A 20,989-nucleotide genomic window follows, 5' to 3' on the forward strand; every position below is an offset into this window, starting at 1 on the left:
TCGTCCCATAAATTATTATTATTTTTTTTTAAATAAATGAAGTCTCAAACCTGAAATGTTCTGCATGCACACTATACTTACCTAGGTACCACCTAAAAAACATTTAGACTGAGACTCGAAACTTTCCCATTATAAATTGACCCTAAATGTGGAACTCTGAGCAATCTTGAGCATTACATTAGGACTTCCAAGTCTAAGGAACAAGAATGTACAAAATGTTCATATGTACATGTACCTTGTAATGTGCCCTAGAGATCAGTTTTTGTTCCAAGTAGCTAGGACCATCCTGAGCAGAGATATTGAGGTTTCCGTAAACAGCTGTATAACCAAAATTTGTTGTGTGCCATAATACAAAGATGGCCGTCGTGGTTAAACCAAGTAAAATAAAAATAAAAAACTGGTGGTTTTGTGATACCAATACATAGAGGTAATCATAAAAAAAAAAAAATTTGGAAAATTAAAAATGGTCAAGCAACCAACTTTACAATTATTGGACCGACTCATAAGTAAGAAGTGTTTTAGTTCCATATATAGTTTAAAGTAGGATATTGTATATATCATGAGATTATCTGGTAAACTTTATTATTTTAGGGTTGTTGTCTTTTGTGGTGGACATCTATAAATGCTTTGCATTTATTTGGAATATTGTCATGTTTTCATAAAGCCACCAGACATCTCCTGTGTCTCTGTAGTGTAGTGGAAGTGTTTAATATGTTCTTCTAGACATATTAACTTGACTGTGTGTGTGTGTCACCTTGAATAGTTCTGTGTGGTGTACAAATGGTTATGTATACAGTATTATGTTTGTGTCTGCCTATGAACATGAATTTATGTGTATGTGTCATGCTGCAAAAGGGCCTCCAAAACACTGAAGATAACGCCAGGATTTCAATCACCTTCTTTCGGCTGTTCCGCGTGATGAGGCTGGTGAAGCTCCTGTCTCGGGGAGAGGGCATTCGGACGCTGCTCTGGACCTTCATTAAATCCTTTCAGGTGAGGAGAATGAAATTAGACAGCACCTTCCTGTCTAATTGGATGCCTCTTGGGCAGAATAAGCTGAAGTGTAGTCCAGACTTTATGCCAATTGTCAAAGTCTGGCTATGCCAGCTTACATGCCATTTAACACCCTGCAGCCACTGTAATAACAGACTAACAAAGGGGTTTCCTTATTACACATGTCTTTTTGTTTTGCTATTCTAACATAGCCTATTCAAAGTCAACTTTTATACCATATTATTTGGGTTGAACATAAAGTTAGAAACAAAGAAATTCACCGATTTTACATTTACTGAAGTGTAGCCTTGAGCTTATAGCTGATTGGTCCATTGTTTGTGAACATTCTGTGGTGACGTGCGTTTCACTTTATTTTTTGAGTGTACAGTAGAAAAAAGTCTCGATAAACAATAAAATAGCATCATCAGTTGCTTCCAGTGTAGACGTGATGTTAGAGTGTTAAACAGAACTGAAAGTGGCCAATATTCCAACAATTTTCCACTATCTTCCTGTTTGTATGTTATATACAAAAACACAAGATATAGAATGAATGTTAGATTTGAGTCTTACCTGTACTCGTTTGCTTTCCCTCTCTTTCTTCACAGGCTCTTCCCTATGTTGCTTTGCTTATCGTAATGCTATTCTTCATCTATGCCGTCATTGGAATGCAGGTAAGACCTCAACCCATTTCTTTCCCAACTCTCTCTCGCTCTCCGTTTCTCCCTTAGTTTCTTACTCAAGGAAGTTGGGCCTTGCCTGGGTCTGTCGTAGTTGCTTTAATTGGTGTCCAGTGTTGATGGTGAGTGATCCATGATGGTTTCTGTGTCTCTGAATCTACAGATGTTTGGTAAGATTGCCCTGAGGGATAACAGCGAGATAAACCGCAACAACAACTTTCAGACGTTTCCACAAGCTGTTCTGCTGCTCTTCAGGTCAGTTCTACCATTTAGCCCTCTCTCTCTCTCTCTCTCTTTCTCTTTGTCTCTCTTTTTACGTATATATGCACAGATTTAATAGAGGTACAGCAGGTTTTTGTGTAGTTGAGCTTCAGTCTTTGTCTGTCCATCCAAGTATGACACAACGCTTAATTGAATTTTTGAGGTTGCGTGTCAGCTCTGAGCAATTCCAGCATTAAGGACGTGACATTCTCATAGAAAGTACTAATTACCAGTGTATCAAACCATTTAACTGTATAATCATAAATCCCCACAGATAGTCCAAACATCAGAGAATTTTCAGTGTAGACATTTCTCTAGTCTAGAAGGTTTTTTTTTTTTTTTACAGTTTAGATCAGGGAATTAACTTTATGGATGTGACAAAAATGGAAAGAGGAAATTGCATGCAAAACACTTTTTTAAACCTGTCGACATCGGTATGGCTTTCTGCTTGAAAAGGCTGCGTTTTAGTCTGCATTCACCGTTCAGAGGGAGTGGCGCTCTCTAGCAGGTGTGTGCAGCAAACACTGAACAGTGGCAATATCCAATGATAAGTATTTATCTTATTACAATTCAAATCACAAAGTTTGTCAAAATGAGTTCTTCCCAAATATTGTCTATATATAAGCTCAGTCAGTGATCTGTCTGAATCATGGTAAAAGAATGAGCAATTGATGTTTGATTCTCTGATTGACATCCATATGATTTGATATGAAACACCCATAACTATCAAGGGAGACCACTTGTTCATCATACTTAACATGCACACAACGCCAAGGCCAGTTAAGGCAGTGGTTCTCAATGGGTTTTGCTTCGGGACCCATATTTTACATTGGATATCAAGTGGCGACCCACAGTAGTAAAAAACATAACCTGTATTTAATGTATCCTGGGTCGCATTTTCTATCTTGCATAGTTTTGTTTATGGTTTTCAATATAATGCATGTATCAAGTGACATTATTTTTGTTATTGGTGCCAAAAACAAAAGATTCAAGAAGATTTCTCTCCCCACATTTAAAAAGTTGATTTAACTCCCCATTTTATTTATTACCCAGTTTATTTTCTAATTTCAAACATCATTCAAACAGAACATATATTACACAGGAGGAAAACTTTGTTCATAATTTGTCCACAAGCCTTGGAGGTCCAGACTTTAAAGCCTTTTATAAACCTGCCCTAATATTTACAGTGCAATGACAAATAAGCACAGGTAAGACCATGATGGCCATTACCATGGTTAGGTAAATGTAGCTAGTCTTTCTAATAATAATAATAATAATAACAATAATAAATTAAAGCGTTTATGAAAAATAGTATAGATTCTAACTAATAGATTATTTAGTATGGAACTATAACGTGTTTTTGTCAATAACAAAATAGAATAGATAGTCTCTGCTAGAGTTGAAATGGGCATTGATGTGCTCGCCAGAGATATAGTAGATTAGAGCAGAGCAGATCATTAGCGCGTGTTGTTCGGTTACACTGCATCGAGAAAATATTTTGAAATCAGATGAGAAGCTTTTTGCGTGTATAAAGTGCTTAACACGAGATTATCGTTAAATTAGCCTCGGCAGTCCTAAATTTAGCTTGGGCTGCCGCCGAAATATTCTCAATGGGAAACCCATGGCGACCCAGTCCAAATAGACCTGCGACTCACCGGTTGAGAAACACTGAGTTATGGTGTATACATTCTGGATTATCTAGGTCTGTTAGTCTGACTTCACAAAAATCGGACTGGTACGATTTCAGCCGAACTAAAGCATTTACATGACATTTTGAAAAGACAAATTATTGTTTTAGTCCGTCTGAAATCTAACTTATAAAGTGCATGTAAACGTACAGTCTCTCTCTCTCTCTCTCTTTTCTCATTCTTTTGCTGTCTTTCTCTCACTGTGAGCATATGTATTTGTATAGGTGTGCTACAGGGGAGGCATGGCAGGAAATCATGCTTGCCTGTATGCCAAACCGTCCATGTGACAAGGGGTCAGAGGTCGGCCCTCCCAGTGAAGACTGTGGCAGCCATTTTGCCATATTCTACTTTGTTAGCTTTTATATGCTTTGCGCCTTCCTGGTGAGTCCTTATTTTACATCAGTATTCCTTCCCAGCAAACAAGTGTTCCCATTTGCAGGGCATCTATTACCCCCTCCATACAATATTTACCATATCCATAGTAACAGAACTGTGGCTGCAGGTGTCATTTAGAGGTTTCTTAGCACAGTGTGACGTCCCTCCTCTCCCACAGATCATTAACCTTTTTGTAGCCGTCATCATGGACAACTTCGACTATTTAACGCGTGATTGGTCGATTCTGGGGCCACATCACCTGGATGAGTTTAAGAGGATATGGGCAGAATACGACCCTGAAGCCAAGTCAGTCACTCCCTGTTTTGCCATCCCTCACAGTTTCTTTCTCTACAAGCTGCTGTTTCTAGATCAGTTCATTGTTCATAATGAATAAGGCTGGACTGTTTTGAGCTTTAAAGTTTAACGGTGATGTAATTGCAGGGGTCGGATAAAGCACCTGGACGTGGTGACGTTACTGCGCAGAATTCAGCCTCCCCTCGGATTTGGAAAACTTTGCCCACACAGAGTGGCTTGCAAGGTACACACATTGAAAAAAACACACAAAGCTCACAAACTGCGTGAAGCTTCCCTCACATTCCCTAACCTTCTGTATGTTTGTGTGCAGCGACTTGTGTCAATGAACATGCCTCTCAATAGTGATGGAACGGTGATGTTCAATGCAACTCTATTTGCCCTAGTGAGGACGGCCCTGCGTATCAAAACTGAAGGTGTGAAAATAATGCCACTCACACACACTCCATTCCAGTTCATAAACACGCACATGCACACTTTAAAAGTAGGGGCTTTTATCAACCTGGCCACATGATCTTCTCTTGAACTATATGAGCACAGAAGTGTTTGTACATACTTAACTATACTTTCTATCTATTCTATTTTAAAATATATAAAACATAAATGGTTATATGCTTTTCATTGTGTACAAAAAAGGTTTAAAACAAGTGTTACAATATAAATTGCATGTAGTTTTTTTTTTTTTTTTTTTTTTTTAAGTTTGGAAGCATGGAGATCATTTAAACCACTCAGTTATAAATGAAAATAAAGAAAAACAAAACTACAATCTAAGTTTTAACTTGTGAGAGGTAGAATGCTGTAATGTATTTATTTTACAAATATAAGGGACTCTTTTCTTACATTATTTCTTACATTATATGCAGGATTTCAATTACGGTAACATTTAAACCTAAATTTGGTGTCTAAAACCAATGTTTATCAAGCAGTACAGTATAATCAACATGATTGTGCTCCATTTCTCTGTTGCAATCAGTTTGATTTACGCGAATGCTTGCACGCTCGTTTGCTTAGTGAATTTAATGGAGACTCGCTTGTGCTAAAGATGAACAATTTCACGGCATGGAAATACTCGCCCAAGTTTGAATTCATAACATTTCTACACTATAAAATATGGAAAATAACAGGAAAAAGCAAGTTATGCGCTGGAGAGAAACGACTCTCGAGCATTATACAGCACAAGCACTCTTTTTACGCACCAGATGTGGCAACTGGTCCATTTTAAACTGTATGCTAATGATCTTTGAAGTGTTTAACGTAAAATGCTCCTGTGCGCTGGACAGCTTAGGCCATGTTTTTCCGCTTCCACCATTTTTCAGACAAGTGTTCATGCAAACGCATTTTTGACCAGTGACGTCACTGACAGGGTTTCTTCATGCACACTGCACATATCCTAAAAGTAGTAATCGAATATCACATTTATTGTCGATTATTTCCATTATAGATTATTATTGATTTTATCGATTAGTTGCTGCAGCACTAAAGTAAAGGTGTATGTGTGTAACAGGTAACCTGGAGCAAGCGAATGAGGAGCTTAGGGCCATCGTGAAGAAGATCTGGAAGAGGACGAGCATGAAGCTGCTGGACCAAGTTGTTCCCCCTGCTGGAGGTGGGTTAGGGGGAGAAAGTCACCACAATGTTTGTCTGATCTTTCAGCCTTGCAATTTCCTTGAGTGTGTGTGTTGCTTTTCCCAACAGATGATGAAGTAACGGTGGGGAAGTTCTATGCCACATTCCTCATTCAGGAATACTTCAGGAAGTTTAAGAAACGCAAGGAACAGGGCCTGGTGGCCAAAATTCCTCCAAAGACTGCTCTTTCTTTGCAGGTGGGTACAGAAGTCCACACACAACAGAGAATCAGCATGTTTTTACAAACACATTTTTTTTTAAGTGTGTTTGCATATAGATATGTCTGCCCTTTCAAAAAATCGAAACTAGCCGCAAACTTGCCGCAATTGTTTGCCAGAAGTTTGTAGTGGTGAACCTCCAGCAAACTTTTGGCAACAATGGACAATTTGCCGCAAGTTTGCCACAAAGCTCATTTGCATGTGAAAATGATCTGTGGCATATTTGCAGTGAACTCTCAATTTTTGTAAGGGTGTTTGTGTGTGTTTTGAACAGGCTGGCCTGCGTACACTGCATGATATGGGTCCTGAGATCAGACGAGCGATATCAGGAGACCTGACGGTAGAGGAGGAGCTGGAGAGAGCCATGAAGGAAACCGTGTGTGCTGCTTCTGAGGATGATATCTTCAGGGTAAAGGTCTGATATTGCCTCTTGTTTCCTCTCTCCCGCTCTGCTCACATCATCTGCTGCTTCTGCTGCAAAGCTTCTGCCCACCTGCATGGGACCATCGGCCAGACCTGCAGACCAGAGTCATTTAAAAATCATCAGCTTTTTATGAGGGTGAAGCTGTCCAGGGATGCTGTAGTAGAGCTGCTGCTTTACAGTTGATTCATTTTCAAGCAATGTAGATCATTACTGTTCATTTGCTATTAGGACAGTGTAGTCATTAAATTCATGCTACTTTCATATTAAAGTATTCACATGAGTGTAATTCTCAAACTTTACAAGCTAATCATGTTAAGATGTGATAGATCATTAGAGATAAACAAGTAAATCTGAGAGTCATGTAGTATGACAAACAGGTTTCCTGCCTGAAAGTGCAAACAGCGCTGTCAAGGATGATTAATTTGTTTATTCAGTCATCAGTGATGTTGAGGGACACTTATGGACAATTTAGATAATCACTTAGAACATCACTGTTGTCTGAATACGAGTGCAGAGTGAACTGAGGGAGTGAACAATTTTGTGTTGTCAGTATGTGTGTTTGCATGTATGTGTGGCCCGATTTACACCTAGTATTACCATTTGTTTCGGGTAATCATCACAAATCACCACAGGTGGACAGTGTTGAATACTGGTGTAAACGGGGTGCATTGTGTCTTGGATCACTCAAACCACCCTCAGAGCAAGTAATATTATTCATTAGCCTAAATGGAGGCTGTTTGTTGTTGCAAAGGAACATAGCAACTTATTGTGCATTAATATAGACTTCAAATGATGTGTGGTCAGTCGAACGTGGCTCTATACAGTCTGCATGTGCTATGTGCTTCAAAGTGAATGTGTGAAGCAGGATGCTCATACACTGAAAACACAGCATCAGGAGCATCACGAGCACACTTGTATGTAGTAGATAACAGACAGAAGAGCCCTTTTTCACTCTACAACGTGCAGCACATACAGACTACATATTATTTATTTATTTTAGATTTATTAAATCACAGCCTTTTGTTGTTTAATTATCACACTGGGTCAGGTAACGACCTGCTTTTCTGGAGGCGTGAAGCTGTCATCAAAAAACGTACAGTACAAGCTTAAGGATTTTACTCCATTTTCTGCCAAAATAAAAGCTCCTTTTAATGAAAAAAAATATATATATATATGACAGAAATATATAAGTGCCCTGGAAGGTTGTGCTGCCTGCTTGCTGGTTTGATGAGGACTGTTGTCTGTAAATCGGTGAGTACCGGAAAATATCGGTACTACTTGGTCTCCAGAAAATGGTATCGGGACATCCCTATTTAACACTGACGAATGAATTGAAGTAGTGACAAAATCAGAGACCCTCTCTACGACAAAATCCAATCAAACATCACTGGAACTTTTTATATGCATTTCCAGGTATAAAAGGGGCCTTTGAGTGATCAGCAGCCAGTTGCAGGAAACCCCTTAAGTTAAGAAAACCCTTAGCAACAATAGCATTGAAATTATAACTAAGGGTTTTCTTAAGAGGTTTTTTGCAACTACGCCTAGGTGTGTGTCACTGTTCATGTAAGTGTTTAGGAGTTTATGTTGATTGTATGTTTGTCTTTGCAGCGATCTGGTGGCCTCTTCGGTAACCACGTCAACTACTACCACCAAAGTGATGGCCACACCTCCTTCCCTCAGTCCTTCACAACACAGCGGCCGTTGCACATCAGCAAGTCCGGGAGCCCCGGTGAGCCCGAATCTCCCTCTCATCAGAAGCTCGTTGACTCCACCTTCACTCCGAGCAGTTACTCTTCCTCTGGATCCAACGCAAACATCAACAATGCCAATAACACTGCCATTGGACATAGATACCCTAAACCTACCGTCAGCACAGTGGACGGACACACAGGGCCACCTCTCGCAACCATCCCACTGCCACGGCCCACGTGGTGCTTTCCTAACAAGAGGTAAGGGGGTAAAATGTATTTTGTTGATAAATATGTTTAGATGGGTGAGATAGAGGGTAGATTTTCAGGTTTTTCAGAATCTTCTTCCTGACTATCATTCGTCTCCCCCTCTGATCCCCTCATGTGGACCAGGAGCTGCTTCTATGACACTTTCATGCGGTACATTTGTCTTAGAGAGACTCAGAGAGTGAAACATAATGGTTATGGAGAGTTGTTGTATGCTCTGTCCATACCAAATTCTCAGGGCAAAGAGAATTGTCCTCCAATACTGGCAGCATCTGTTAGCGGCTTTCCTGATTGGCTGACAGCTGAATAAGCATGCACAAGGCTTAACATTAGTAGCTACTCAAACTCACGTTGGTGTTTGTTCTTTAAAGCTCATCCTGTTGGTCATTGCCAGACTGTACTGTAGGGGCTCTTCATTTAGACACAATTACTAACTCATCAGTTATGCATAAAGCTCTGCATACTATTAAACTGAAAATTAAAATCCTCAGAACAGGATACACCCAAACCTGGTCTTGATGAAGTGCCCCTTGATAAACTATTTATCCTCTGAAATCTAGAATCATAAGGTTTCCATGCCTAATAGTAGTGCTTCTGTAATGTGACACATCAATTAAAACTGCTATGTAAGGTTTGTGGTTAGACACTGAACACTACAGCAACCAAACCTTAAGCTGCTACGCTTGATTGTGTGCACATTAGTACAGCCTTATGAGAGCGCTTGAAGAGATAATAACTGCTGTTATCTGTATGTGAAGGTCTGGGTTACTTGCTTTGCTGGTGTTTCTGAAACATTTGCGCTTTTGCAGAATAACAGATGAAGATAGGATTATATGCTCATAGTTCACGTGTGTGTGTGTGTGTGTATCTGTGTGTGTAGCTCTGATTCCAGTGACAGTCGTCTCCCTATAATACCGCGAGAAGCATCTACAGACGAGACGTATGATGAAACATTTCTAGATGAGAGAGATCAGACCATGCTCTCAATGGACTTGTAATACTCCATTCTTCTCCTACCTCTCTGTTCTTCACCTAGATTTAGATGAGAATGTTTAATGAAGGAATTAAGTAGTTAGAGGCTGTGCGTTATAGTGATTTTACCACCTTTAAAGAATGGTGTTTGGTACGACACAAATTTAGTCGTGTCATGGACAAATAAGGGTGTCCGAGATTATACAAATTAGTAATATTTTAAAACAAATGTGTTAAGTTCATTAAAATGTAATCTTTGAGTCCATGTTGGTTTCACAATTTATTTTAAATATTTATGGCATTTTCTACAAAATAATTGATTTAATGATTTTAATACACTGTATGCAACTTAATCATTAATTTACAAAAAGTTTGGTGAAAATTTTTTTTTTTTACAGATATCATGATTTTTGAGTCAAGGATATCAAGAAGTTTTCTCACAGGTTACACAAAATGACCTGAAAAACAAAATGTCAAAATAATGTTTTTTTTTTTCTTTTAACCTCACAAACATTCTTGAGGATCTAAAGGGGTCCTCTCTGTTGTAGTTGTTTTTTCTGTCACATGACAACTTTGATTTGGTGAACAAAAGTTTTTCAAGTATTAAGCATATTTGAAAATAAAATTGTTTTACTGTTTATTTTTATTTTTTTAAGAAATAATAAAAGATTACTCTACACACACTGACTACCATACCTGGAGTCGCGAGTTCGACTCCAGTCAGGTCTCCTAAGCAACCAAATTGGCCCGGTTGCTAGGGAGGGTAGAGTCACATGGGGTTACCTCCTCGTGGTCGCTATAATGTGGTTCGCTCTCGGTGGGGCGCGTGGTGAGTTGTGCGTGGATGCCGCGGAGAATAGCATGAAGCCTCCGCACGCGCTAAAACCCCGTGGACTGTGGTAAAATCACTGTAATGCAGACCTTGAATAAACTAATGATTTTATAAAACAGCGGCAAGAACAAACACACCAATGTTCAATAAATAATGACATTCATTAATACTAATATTCACAATGAACAGTTACATAGATTATCACAGGAGTGCATATATCAGTTACAATGGTACACGGCTTATACAGTCCAATTTTTAGAGAACTATCGGTTTTGTAAATAAATATGGTTGTCTTGTCAGAGATTTATTTCAATGTTCTGTCCATAATGCTTTGAATGTGTGTCTGGGGGGTAGGTTGGAGTTTCAGGATGAAGAGAGCAAGCAATTGGCTCCCATGGAAGAGGTGGATGTGGGAGAGGAGAGGAGGCCATGGCAATCTCCACGGCGACGAGCATTTCTCTGTCCCACTACACTGGGTAAGAATCACACACATTCATTACACTGAATACATGTCATCAATGTCAATGCAGTCACTCGTTTTGTAGCTTCAAATGTATTGTGGAGTAAAATGGAGGGGAGTTTTAAATTCTTTAACCACACGTATGTACACACACAGGTCGACGGTCTTCCTTTCACTTGGAGTGTCTGAGAAAGCAGAGCAGACCTGATGTTTCTCAGAAGACAGCACTACCACTGCACCTAGTACATCATCAGGTGAGCTTATAGGCACAAACATGTTTGACACTCAAGTGCTTTGATTTCTGTTTTTTTATTAAAAATATTCACATTTTTGTATTTGAAGGCTTTGGCCGTGGCGGGGTTGAGTCCCTTGCTGAGACGGAGTCATTCTCCGACTTTGTTCACGCGTCTGTGTTCTACACCCCCTGCGAGTCCGAGCAGCCATAGTGGGGGAGGGCCGTGCTACCAGCCGGTTCCATATCTCCGGTTAGAGGGCAGCGGATCGTACGAGAAGCTCAATAGCAGCATGCCATCTGTGAACTGCAGCTCATGGTACAGTGACAGTAATGGCAACCACAGTGGGGCCGGGCAGAGGACACAGCGGCCTGTGTCCCTCACGGTTCCTCCAATCACACGCAAAGACTCTACATCCCTGGCACACGGGAGCGCCGGCAGCCTTGTGGAGGCGGTAAGGAGCACTTTCCCTCTCATATAAGGTACATTCACAGTGACAGCGGTTTGCTGCGACAAAGCAACCAGAAGTCATTCATTTTATGTGAGAGTTGGCAAGCTTGATTTTTTTTTTGTGCCGTTGCATTCCAAAATGTGTGAGACCATATTCTGCATTCTCAACGTAGCTGCAAGGGTATAACGTACTACCGTGAGTTTTCTCATTCAGGTCAACTACTGTCAAGGCAGAGCAACAGTTTGACGAGAATATTGTTGAGCATGAAAATTAACCAACAAATTTATAGCAGCTTACCTGAATAACAACACATCTGGTTTAATGGCACAAACATTTGAAGGCAACTTTATCACCCCCTTGAGTACTGAGGTTTGTTACCACCACAGTAACACAAAAACACCTGTTAAGCATGGTCAACCGGACTCTACGTTGGCCTAATGTATGGGTCTGCGTACTCGTACCTGCATAAAGTATGTTACTGGCCTAAAGCAGCAAAGGTTTTTGTCCTAACCAGTCAGTGGCAAGTGGCTTGGTTTCTGTTTTGTTGGGTAGCTCCACACATAGTTAAAGCTCATTGGGCTCCACATAGACATTAAATATGTTCTTATTGGCTGTGATTTTTTTTATGTTGTGCAGGATTCTGACTCTGTGTTAACTTGTTGCACCTGGTTGGATCACATGACTTTTCTGTCTCCGTCTCATGACTGTTCCTCTTTCTCCCTCTCTTGTCTTTTGTTTCTTGCTCTATTCAGGTGTTGATATCTGAGGGTTTGGGTCGCTATGCACAGGATCCCTCCTTCATCCAGGTAGCGAAGCAGGAACTTGCAGACGCCTACGACATGACCATGGAGGAGATGGAGAACGCTGCCGATAACATTCTCAACGCCAATGCCCCACCAAACGCCAACGGAAACCTGCTACCCTTCATACAGTGCAGAGACACTGGTTTGCAGGAGTCTCGTTGCAGCCACGCACTGGGGCTCTCAACGGCCACAGGGTCAGATGAGCTACTGGGGGCAGAGTTTGACCACTCTGAGGGGGAGGGGCAGCGGAACAGCACTCTGATTGAGGACGAGGACATGGAGTGTGTGACAAGTTTGTAGGGGGAACAGCAGCACAGAGGACTTCCTGTGTCTTAGCCCAGCTCTCTCAGAGGACACTGCTGTCCTTCAGTCTGACTCGTCTGTTGCGTGTACCTGCTGTAGGGGTATAAGGCCATTCTGCTTCGCTGAATCCGAGTTGGTTTTTAGTTGTCTGTGTGTTTGCAAGAGCACGAGCGAGTAGGCGTGTGTACATGTTTGTGTGTGTGTGTTTCTAAAGTGCCTCACAGTTCTCACAACCTTAAGGGATTGCAGTAAGGAAGAAATGGAAAAAACCCTGACTGAGCAGGGGACGAAGGGAAAAGATGCGCTGTTGCTCATTGAGTGGGATCTATTTGCTGGGCCCCTTTGGGACAGAGCGAGTCCTGTGTGTGGTGGAAGTCACCTTTAAGACTTAACAGGCCCCTCCTCCTCTCCTGCGGTTCTGCAGGCTGTGGTGCTGAGCAGGTGGATCATGAGGGCTGAGTCTGGAATTTTTCATCCAGGTGCCATCGCAGGTTCGAGAGATGCTCAGAGAGAAATACCGGACAAACTGGATCGGTGAACGCCACTCAGATACAGCCCCTCTCTCTCCTTTTACGGGGCTGTCCTTCCATTCATCAGGAGAAGTGCCGTTTGCAACCACCCTCACATCACTCTTCTCCTTTTACAGTTTTTTTTGTTATGACATTTGCTGCGTTTTGGATTTATGATTTCTACCCACAATTCTCTAGTTAAGCTTGCACATAGCTTTTCAGTTATTAGTGGAAAGACTGAACTCCCTGAATTTCTCTCTCTCATGTACCGGTACGGCTTTGAGGTAGCTGCTAGCTGTGAAAGGTACAGGTCATTGCATCAGTGGCCTTTTATTCCAAATCTACTTCTGTATTCTGCCAATTGTTTTTTTTTTTTGGGGGGGGGGGGTACTTGTAACATTGTTTTTCTTGGATTGCATACTGATGGATGCTGTTATCTTTTCTAAATTATTATTGAAGGCATTCAAGATGTTTATGCCGGATGCAGTGTTGTATTTCTGAAAGATGTGACTCTAATGCCTCGTACAGAAAAAAGTTATTTATTTATTTATTCTTGTCAGAGTTGAAGCATGTTCAGAGGGGTTCAGTCTATCTTATGATGTTTATTGGTTGCTCACAAGCTGTAATTGAGCAGTGAAACTCACCTGGACGCAGGTAGCACTGGCAGGTCTCATGGTTTCCCTTACTGCTGTTGGATTGGACTCATGTTTGTTCCAAAACTACTGACGTTTCCTCACTGCTGATCTACAAAAACATTCAGTCGACAGAACGTTATTGAAGCGCTGTGATTCTGTCATTGATCTCGCCTGCTCCACACAGGAAACAGCAGAGCTCCTGAAGGTCAGTCAAGGTGCACTTTGAGGAGAGAGGGTGGAGTTTTCAGGGATGTCTGGGTAGCGCATAATTTTAAAAACTCTAATGTAGTTCTCACAGGGCTAAATATATTACCATCATACCAACTCAGCAGTATCATCATCATACAATGTTATTAATTGCAATTATTATTACTACTATTATTGTTAAGAATATATATTTATTTATTTTTTCTGCTGGGGTTTAGCACTGTATCCATGCAGTTTGGCAAATACAACCTACTTTTTGATCTATTATGCAAATAAGCATTAGCATTGTGTTGGTAGTGTGTAAACGGGATGGAGGGCATCCACTAAACACATCCACTAATGAAAAACCTGACCAATCCGCTTCCAGGAGTCTTTGTTTATGATTATATGAATCTCTCTTTCCGTATATGAATAGATAATTGACTATTTTTGTCTGACTGAATCTTTTCTTCTTTTTATAACAAATGTCCTGGATTTTCCTGGTGTTTCATTCCAGGTCCTGGACAATGAAATCCTGCATTACATACATACCTACTTTTGATTTCGTTTACCGGCCCTGTGCTTTTGTTTATGAATTAGTTCCTGAATGTTTACAGGAGGTCACTGCTCTGAAGATAATGCAAAGCTTGTGAAAATATAAAAAAAAATAAGAAAAAAAAAAAAATGGAAAAATGTAGCCAGAACCCACCTGCTCTGTTCCAAAGCCACCACCACACCACATCTCCTACACACACGTGCCATGTGTCATTGTGCGGCTGCCCCAGGCATAATTTGAGGCCTTGGTTGTGAATGTGTGTGTCTGAGTGTGTTTATCCAAGTTTAGTATATGCAGTGTGCAGAACTGAGTGCGTATGTGTGCAAGTATTCATGTGTGGTATGAAGGCTGTGTTTGTATTTGTGATTAGTATATGCAGAATGAGTGTGTGCGTGCATGCGTATGTGCTTGCATAACACAAGATATGCAAAAACAATGCAATAACTTTGACTGTACAACAGTTTCATTCAGAACTACAGCTGTACAAAAATTTAAGATATCTAGAGAGAATATATTCACTGTTGTGTATTAAGTTACAGAACTTTAAATTGAAGAAACCTGTCATACTTGAAATCGGGTGCATTTGAGTATTGCGTCTTTTGAAATAATCTTGTGCGGGTCAGTTTGGTTTGATGTTTTTTCTTCTGTTGGTTTAAATTATCCCTGCATGAGGATTATTTTGGTGTGCCAAGCTTTTAATAACTTTTTTTGGTTTTCATTTTAAACATTGAGAAAACACTGATGACGATGAGGAGTCTAATGAATCGTGAAGGTGTAAATAGAGATGGAGGAGAGATGCGTCTTGGTGTGAAACTGATTTTGCATATCTTGTGCTCATCCAGCTGAAAGGTGCATGATACGCAAGAGCAGCTCTCTTTCACTTTCCTATTACATTCCCTCTTTCCTTTTTATCTTTCCATTCACTCACCCTCCTGTTTTTCAGCAGACATCACAGTGAAAAAGTCTTATTTCTGTACCCACGCAGGTTTACAGGCTTGCTTTGATTTCAGTGTGGATTTTGTTGGTCATTTACCTGAATTATCGCCATTTTTGAGGCTGCCATGAAATATTAGAAATCCCTTAAATTTTGTGTGTCATTTTTCATGTCTCATGGACAATCTGCATTTTGGGGGAGGATACTTGATCTGAATGGAAAAAGTTAGATTTTTTGTCTTGCATGGAAATGCTGGAGTCTGAAAAATGGACCTAGCAGACAGGCTCCTCCTCTCCGTTCATTAGCCAATGATTGTATATTTTTATAGACTATAGAGAAGAATTTCCACACACAAGAAGAGAAAATAGAAACATCTATATCTGCTGAATGTCAGGGTTGAAATGGCTACACACAACAGTGTTAGAGAATGTATGTAGTGACTTATACGTATAGATAGAAATTACATTTTTGATATAGAGAAATATAGAGTAAAGCATTCGTATTCACTGCAGTAGCTTCGAAACTCCAGTTGTACGATGGCCTATTAAGCAGGATGGTTGGGCGTTCATCGAGGGAGGAGTGCAATGAGATTAATCATGTGATTTAGGATCGCAAGGCTTTTTCAGAGCTGCTTTATTTTAAATTGACACGTCACATTCCTTTCTGAGCACCTGCACATGATAGAACAGTCTGGATAAGCTTCAACTTTCATTACACAATAACAGCCCCTGTAATGAATGAAATGCTGAGTATCAGCAAATGAAAAGATGGTGGGTCTACCAGAGACTGCCTGAGATTGCCCAAATCATTTAAATGTAGCTTTCCTTCTCTCAGAGAATCATAAGTTATTTTATATATTTTAATATATGAGAAATATATATCAAATGGAAGTGTAGATGTTACACACTTGTAAAGGGCACAGCCAAAGTTGGATGGGGAAGGGTGGGTCAGTCCACTGATGGACTCTTGATTGGTTGTGGTGTATTATTCAGTTTACTATTTGTAGCAGTAGCAAGCACACAAGTTTTCCCGAGAATATAGTTAAAGTTGTAAAAAATAGGTCACTGAAAGATCTTGCTTTGTATCTTTTTTGGCAACATGGACTTATTTAAAGCTTGATGTGTTTGGAAATGTACAACCCTCGTAAAATAGGAAAACAGACTTTGGTTTTCAAGTATTGTTGGAAATGATACATGACTGAAATTCTTCAAATTCACAACATTTTACAATAAACTGCAGTACTACTTACCAAGTTTTTCCAAGGCGTTTTACTGTAGTTTCTTTATTTTAGGGTGATTGTTTTTATTTGGATGTATCCAGTAATGAAGGAACAAGAAGAGTTTCCTTTAAAGGAAAGATTTTCGAAATGTTAACATTAATTAGTGAATTTATTAAGGAAGTCTGTATTCCAAGCATTTGACTGGGCAGTCCTGTGAATGGTTTTCTGGGTTAACGTGCTTTTACGGAAACTCTGCATGTGTCAGACTGAAGGAACGTGCTGTGGGGTTGAACTTTGACCCAGAGATAGCCTGGACAGGTGCAATGTCTGCCCTCTGGTTTATCCTTTGTGTAGCACGTATCTCTAATGTCCTCCTTTTATACGACTGTTAATTTGATATTATAATAAGTTAATGTAGTACGTTAATGAGTTTTAACGATAAACTAAAAGCTTTTGTGGTGATGCAATAATCACAATTTGCACATTTAAACCACATTTAGTTTGATACATTTTACACATAATCCAAGTAAAGGATGAATTTATGCATAGATTTTAGATTGTGTAAATATTAATTTCGACCTAAGCTCAAAATGTCAATCTTGCCATAGTTTCATTACGACAGATGGGATGGTAAATTAATGCAGATTTGTTTCTTTTCCTGCAGAAGGTAAGACAGGTCTTCAGGTGTGCGTTAGCATTGATATCAGTGTTTTTGATACACTGATGACATTTGGAACCCAAATTCATGGGTAGCTTAGTATTATTGTGTTGTTTTCCAGTACAAATATCAAGTTAATATGACTTGTTCAGAGAATGTATCTTGAAATATGTTTTTTATTACCCCAATGGCAAATAGTGGCAAATGGCAACAAAAAGATGAGTGAGGCTAATGCTTAAAACCCCCCACATATATTTAAGGATATTTAAATATTTTACTGGAAAACATGACAAAAATACTGATTTAGAAAATGATTGCAGAATGCAGTAGAGTTTCTCTAAACCAATAAGAGGCTTTTGAGTGACATTTCTCCCACCTCCAGTTCCACCCAGTGAATGTAGCACTAGAGACCAAAAGAGATGGGCGGAACATTAAAGATTTTAACGAGGAGCTCTTAAAGGTTTTACAAGTACTTACTGCACAAATTTATATGTACAACTGAAGTGAAATTTTTTTTAACAATTTATTTCAGTCACATCCTGCTTTCTGCAGAGAAGAAGAAAATGTTTTGATCAGGTCTGATTGAGTCGAGTTGCTTTCTGTCTGGTTGGTTTTCTCTTTCTCTAATGGGTGGCAGGACTGAGGGAGATCATTTATTGACAGCACCGCAATGCAGCCCGTGATTCTTTATGTCTAGAGCAATGATATAGAAACTCTAATCTGTGTTACACTATTGTTCCAGAGGTTGGGGGCTGATTTGGTTCATGTTTAACTATCAAAGATGAGTCATCACACACAAAAGGAGGAATCTTAGAACAGATTGTCTCTGTTGCTTTATTTTGATGACCACATGAGCAGCTTTCGTAGTTTTAATTATGATGGTGCGGATGGGATATGTAGTCTTGAGGTCCTGAGTTGGATGTTAGATTTATGAGCTGAACTGAACTAAATTAGATGTGTGTTGTGCTTTTGGTAGACTTCGAAGGCATCAGTGCTGACCATTCAGGTCTCTCAAGAAACACCGTAAGAGGTCATTCATATTTTGGAATATTTAATCAACTTTAGAGCCCAGGTGTTATTGAAACCTCAGTGAGACGTCTGCATGGTCTGTCATTCCCTCCTTTTGTTTCATTTCCATCATTCATTTGTTCATTTAGATTTTAAAAGAATACGCTACGTAAATCTGAAGATTCAATCACTTTTTCTACTCCTATTTTCCAAAAAAAAAAAAAAAAAAAGTGAAAAGAAAAACCAACAAAAAAATTTGGATTTGTAAATAAGTAATTGTACAGTTTGTATCTGTATCTGTCAGTCTGTCTTTGGTGACAGAGTGTGTCTTGCTTATAACGCACGCTACCAGTAAATAAAAACTAAAAAAATATCTTTAGATTGTATGGTTCTTGACAGGAAGTTTTAAATTAATCTCTGCTGTATATTCCTGTAATATTGCATTTTTATCTGAGGAATGATGTTATTAAACAATTGCAAATAAATTGAATTTCCTAATGTTTGGTTCTTCATGTGCTGCATTAGGGGTGTGCAGTGAAGCCATTATCTGTATTCAGATAGAACCGGATGTGGGCGTGGTTTAAACCGGAAGTGCATCAAAACTTATTTAAAAATGTAACTCTCTTACATTTAGGCTGTAGCTTCTGTATATAAATTATGCCTCGGATAGGCTTATTTAAATTTAATAATTATTATTGGTATATTTATTTTTTCTCACCAGATGAAGCTGGATATGTAGGCTACATTAACTGTGGAATGCATTTTTAACTTTGGTTTCTCCTGGTATTTCGGACGTTTATGTCTGTGCAGTGTGCAAGTAACAATGTTTTTCTGGAGGCACGAGGTGTCAAGCAATTGTAAAATGTCAAGTGCACATTTTACAGTGAATATTAAATACAAATACGAAAATGAAAAGAAATGAGAATAAATTAATATAGCCCACAAACTGAAAGCACTGTAAATCTCTATCAGAAAGTTTTATGATACTCGAGGCTTATTTTGTGTTCACATTTTTGTGGAGGACATAATTAAATTACGTGCAGAATTAGTGAAATGCAGTGGAATAAGATGGAGCCTCTATATATTTGTAGAAATGAAAAGCTAAAAAAAACAATTTCATTTTTTTTTTTTTTATCCTCCGTGTGCAGGAATATTCTGAATGGATTTAAACCTCTATGCAGCATTTAAACATTTTTGGAATAAAGGATTAACCAGATAATTACATTAATGTGGATATAAATGTGGTCAACTTAGTCGAGCTCCACTAATCACTTCTTTGGTCAGGAATTAAACATCGTGCTTAGGTTGGTTTATACAGGTGCATCTCAATAAATTAGAATGTCGTGGAAAAGTTCATTTATTTCAGTAATTCAACTCAAATTGTGAAACTCGGGTATTAAATAAATTCAATGCACACAGACTGAAGTAGTTTAAGTCTTTGGTTCTTTTAATTGTGATGATTTTGGCTCACATTTAACAAAAACCCACAAATTCACTATCTCAAAAAATTAGAATACATCATAAGACCAATAAAAAAAACATTTTTAGTGAATTGTTGGCCTTCTGGAAAGTATGTTCATTTACTGTATATGTACTCAATACTTGGTAGGGGCTCCTTTTTGCTTTAATTACTGCCTCAATTCAGCGTGGCATGGAGGTGATCAGTTTGTGGCACTGCTGAGGTGGTATGGAAGCCCAGGTTTCTTTGACAGTGGCCTTCAGCTCATCTGCATTTTTTGGTCTCTTGTTTCTCATTTTCCTCTTGACAATACCCCATAGATTCTCTATGGGGTTCAGGTCTGGTGAGTTTGCTGGCCAGTCAAGCACACCAACACCATGGTCATTTAACCAACTTTTGGTGCTTTTGGCAGTGTGGGCAGGTGCCAAATCCTGCTGGAAAATGAAATCAGCATCTTTAAAAAGCTGGTCAGCAGAAGGAAGCATGAAGTGCTCCAAAATTTCTTGGTAAATAGGTGCAGTGACTTTGGTTTTCAAAAAACACAATGGACCAACACCAACAGATGACATTGCACCCCAAATCATCACAGACTGTGGAAACTTAACACTGGACTTCAAGCAACTTGGACTGAGCTTCTCCACCCTTCCTCCAGACTCCAGGACCTTGGTTTCCAAATGAAATACAAAACTTGCTCTCATCTGAAAAGAGGACTTTGGAACACTGGGCAACAGTCCAGTTCTTCTTCTCCTTAGCCCAGGTAAGACGCCTCTGACGTTGTCTGTGGTTCAGGAGTGGCTTAACAAGAGGAATACGACAACTGTAGTGTCTGTGTGTGGTGGCTCTTGATGCCTTGACCCCAGCCTCAGTCCATTCCTTGTGAAGTTCACCCAAATTCTTGAATCGATTTTGCTTGACAATCGTAAGGCTGCGGTTCTCTCGGTTGGTTGTGCATCTTTTTCTTCCACACTTTTTCCTTCCACTCAACTTTCTGTTAACACGCTTGGATACAGCACTCTGTGAACAGCCAGCTTCTTTGGCAATGAATGTTTGTGGCTTACCCTCCTTGTGAAGGGTGTCAACGATTGTCTTCTGGACAACTGTCAGATCAGCAGTCTTCCCCATGATTGTGTAGCCTAGTGAACCAAACTGAGAGACCATTTTGAAGGCTCAGGAAACCTTTGCAGGTGTTTTGAGTTGATTAGCTGATTGGCATGTCACCATATTCTAATTTTTTGAGATAGT

The 20,989-nt window shown here is 39.5% G+C and overlaps 1 protein-coding gene across 1 annotated transcript in view; it reads left to right on the top strand.

Moving 5' to 3' along the window:
* Positions 1 to 18,778, top strand: part of LOC127436755 (voltage-dependent L-type calcium channel subunit alpha-1C-like) — a 198,583-nt gene extending 179,805 nt beyond the window's left edge. The window contains exons 33-48 of the mRNA XM_051691101.1: positions 856 to 993; positions 1,599 to 1,664; positions 1,834 to 1,925; positions 3,844 to 4,000; positions 4,173 to 4,300; positions 4,436 to 4,532; positions 4,620 to 4,722; positions 5,811 to 5,912; positions 6,002 to 6,129; positions 6,425 to 6,559; positions 8,183 to 8,523; positions 9,410 to 9,523; positions 10,688 to 10,809; positions 10,950 to 11,047; positions 11,136 to 11,480; positions 12,230 to 18,778. Coding sequence (XP_051547061.1) covers positions 856 to 993; positions 1,599 to 1,664; positions 1,834 to 1,925; positions 3,844 to 4,000; positions 4,173 to 4,300; positions 4,436 to 4,532; positions 4,620 to 4,722; positions 5,811 to 5,912; positions 6,002 to 6,129; positions 6,425 to 6,559; positions 8,183 to 8,523; positions 9,410 to 9,523; positions 10,688 to 10,809; positions 10,950 to 11,047; positions 11,136 to 11,480; positions 12,230 to 12,580 — 2,517 coding nt within the window. The 3' untranslated portion in view covers positions 12,581 to 18,778. The remainder of the gene's footprint in view (positions 1 to 855; positions 994 to 1,598; positions 1,665 to 1,833; positions 1,926 to 3,843; positions 4,001 to 4,172; positions 4,301 to 4,435; positions 4,533 to 4,619; positions 4,723 to 5,810; positions 5,913 to 6,001; positions 6,130 to 6,424; positions 6,560 to 8,182; positions 8,524 to 9,409; positions 9,524 to 10,687; positions 10,810 to 10,949; positions 11,048 to 11,135; positions 11,481 to 12,229) is intronic.
* The last annotated feature ends 2,211 nt before the right edge of the window (positions 18,779 to 20,989 follow it).

The sequence above is a fragment of the Myxocyprinus asiaticus genome, chromosome 47 (genome assembly GCF_019703515.2).
Source record: "Myxocyprinus asiaticus isolate MX2 ecotype Aquarium Trade chromosome 47, UBuf_Myxa_2, whole genome shotgun sequence".
NCBI classification, from domain to species: domain Eukaryota; kingdom Metazoa; phylum Chordata; class Actinopteri; order Cypriniformes; family Catostomidae; genus Myxocyprinus; species Myxocyprinus asiaticus.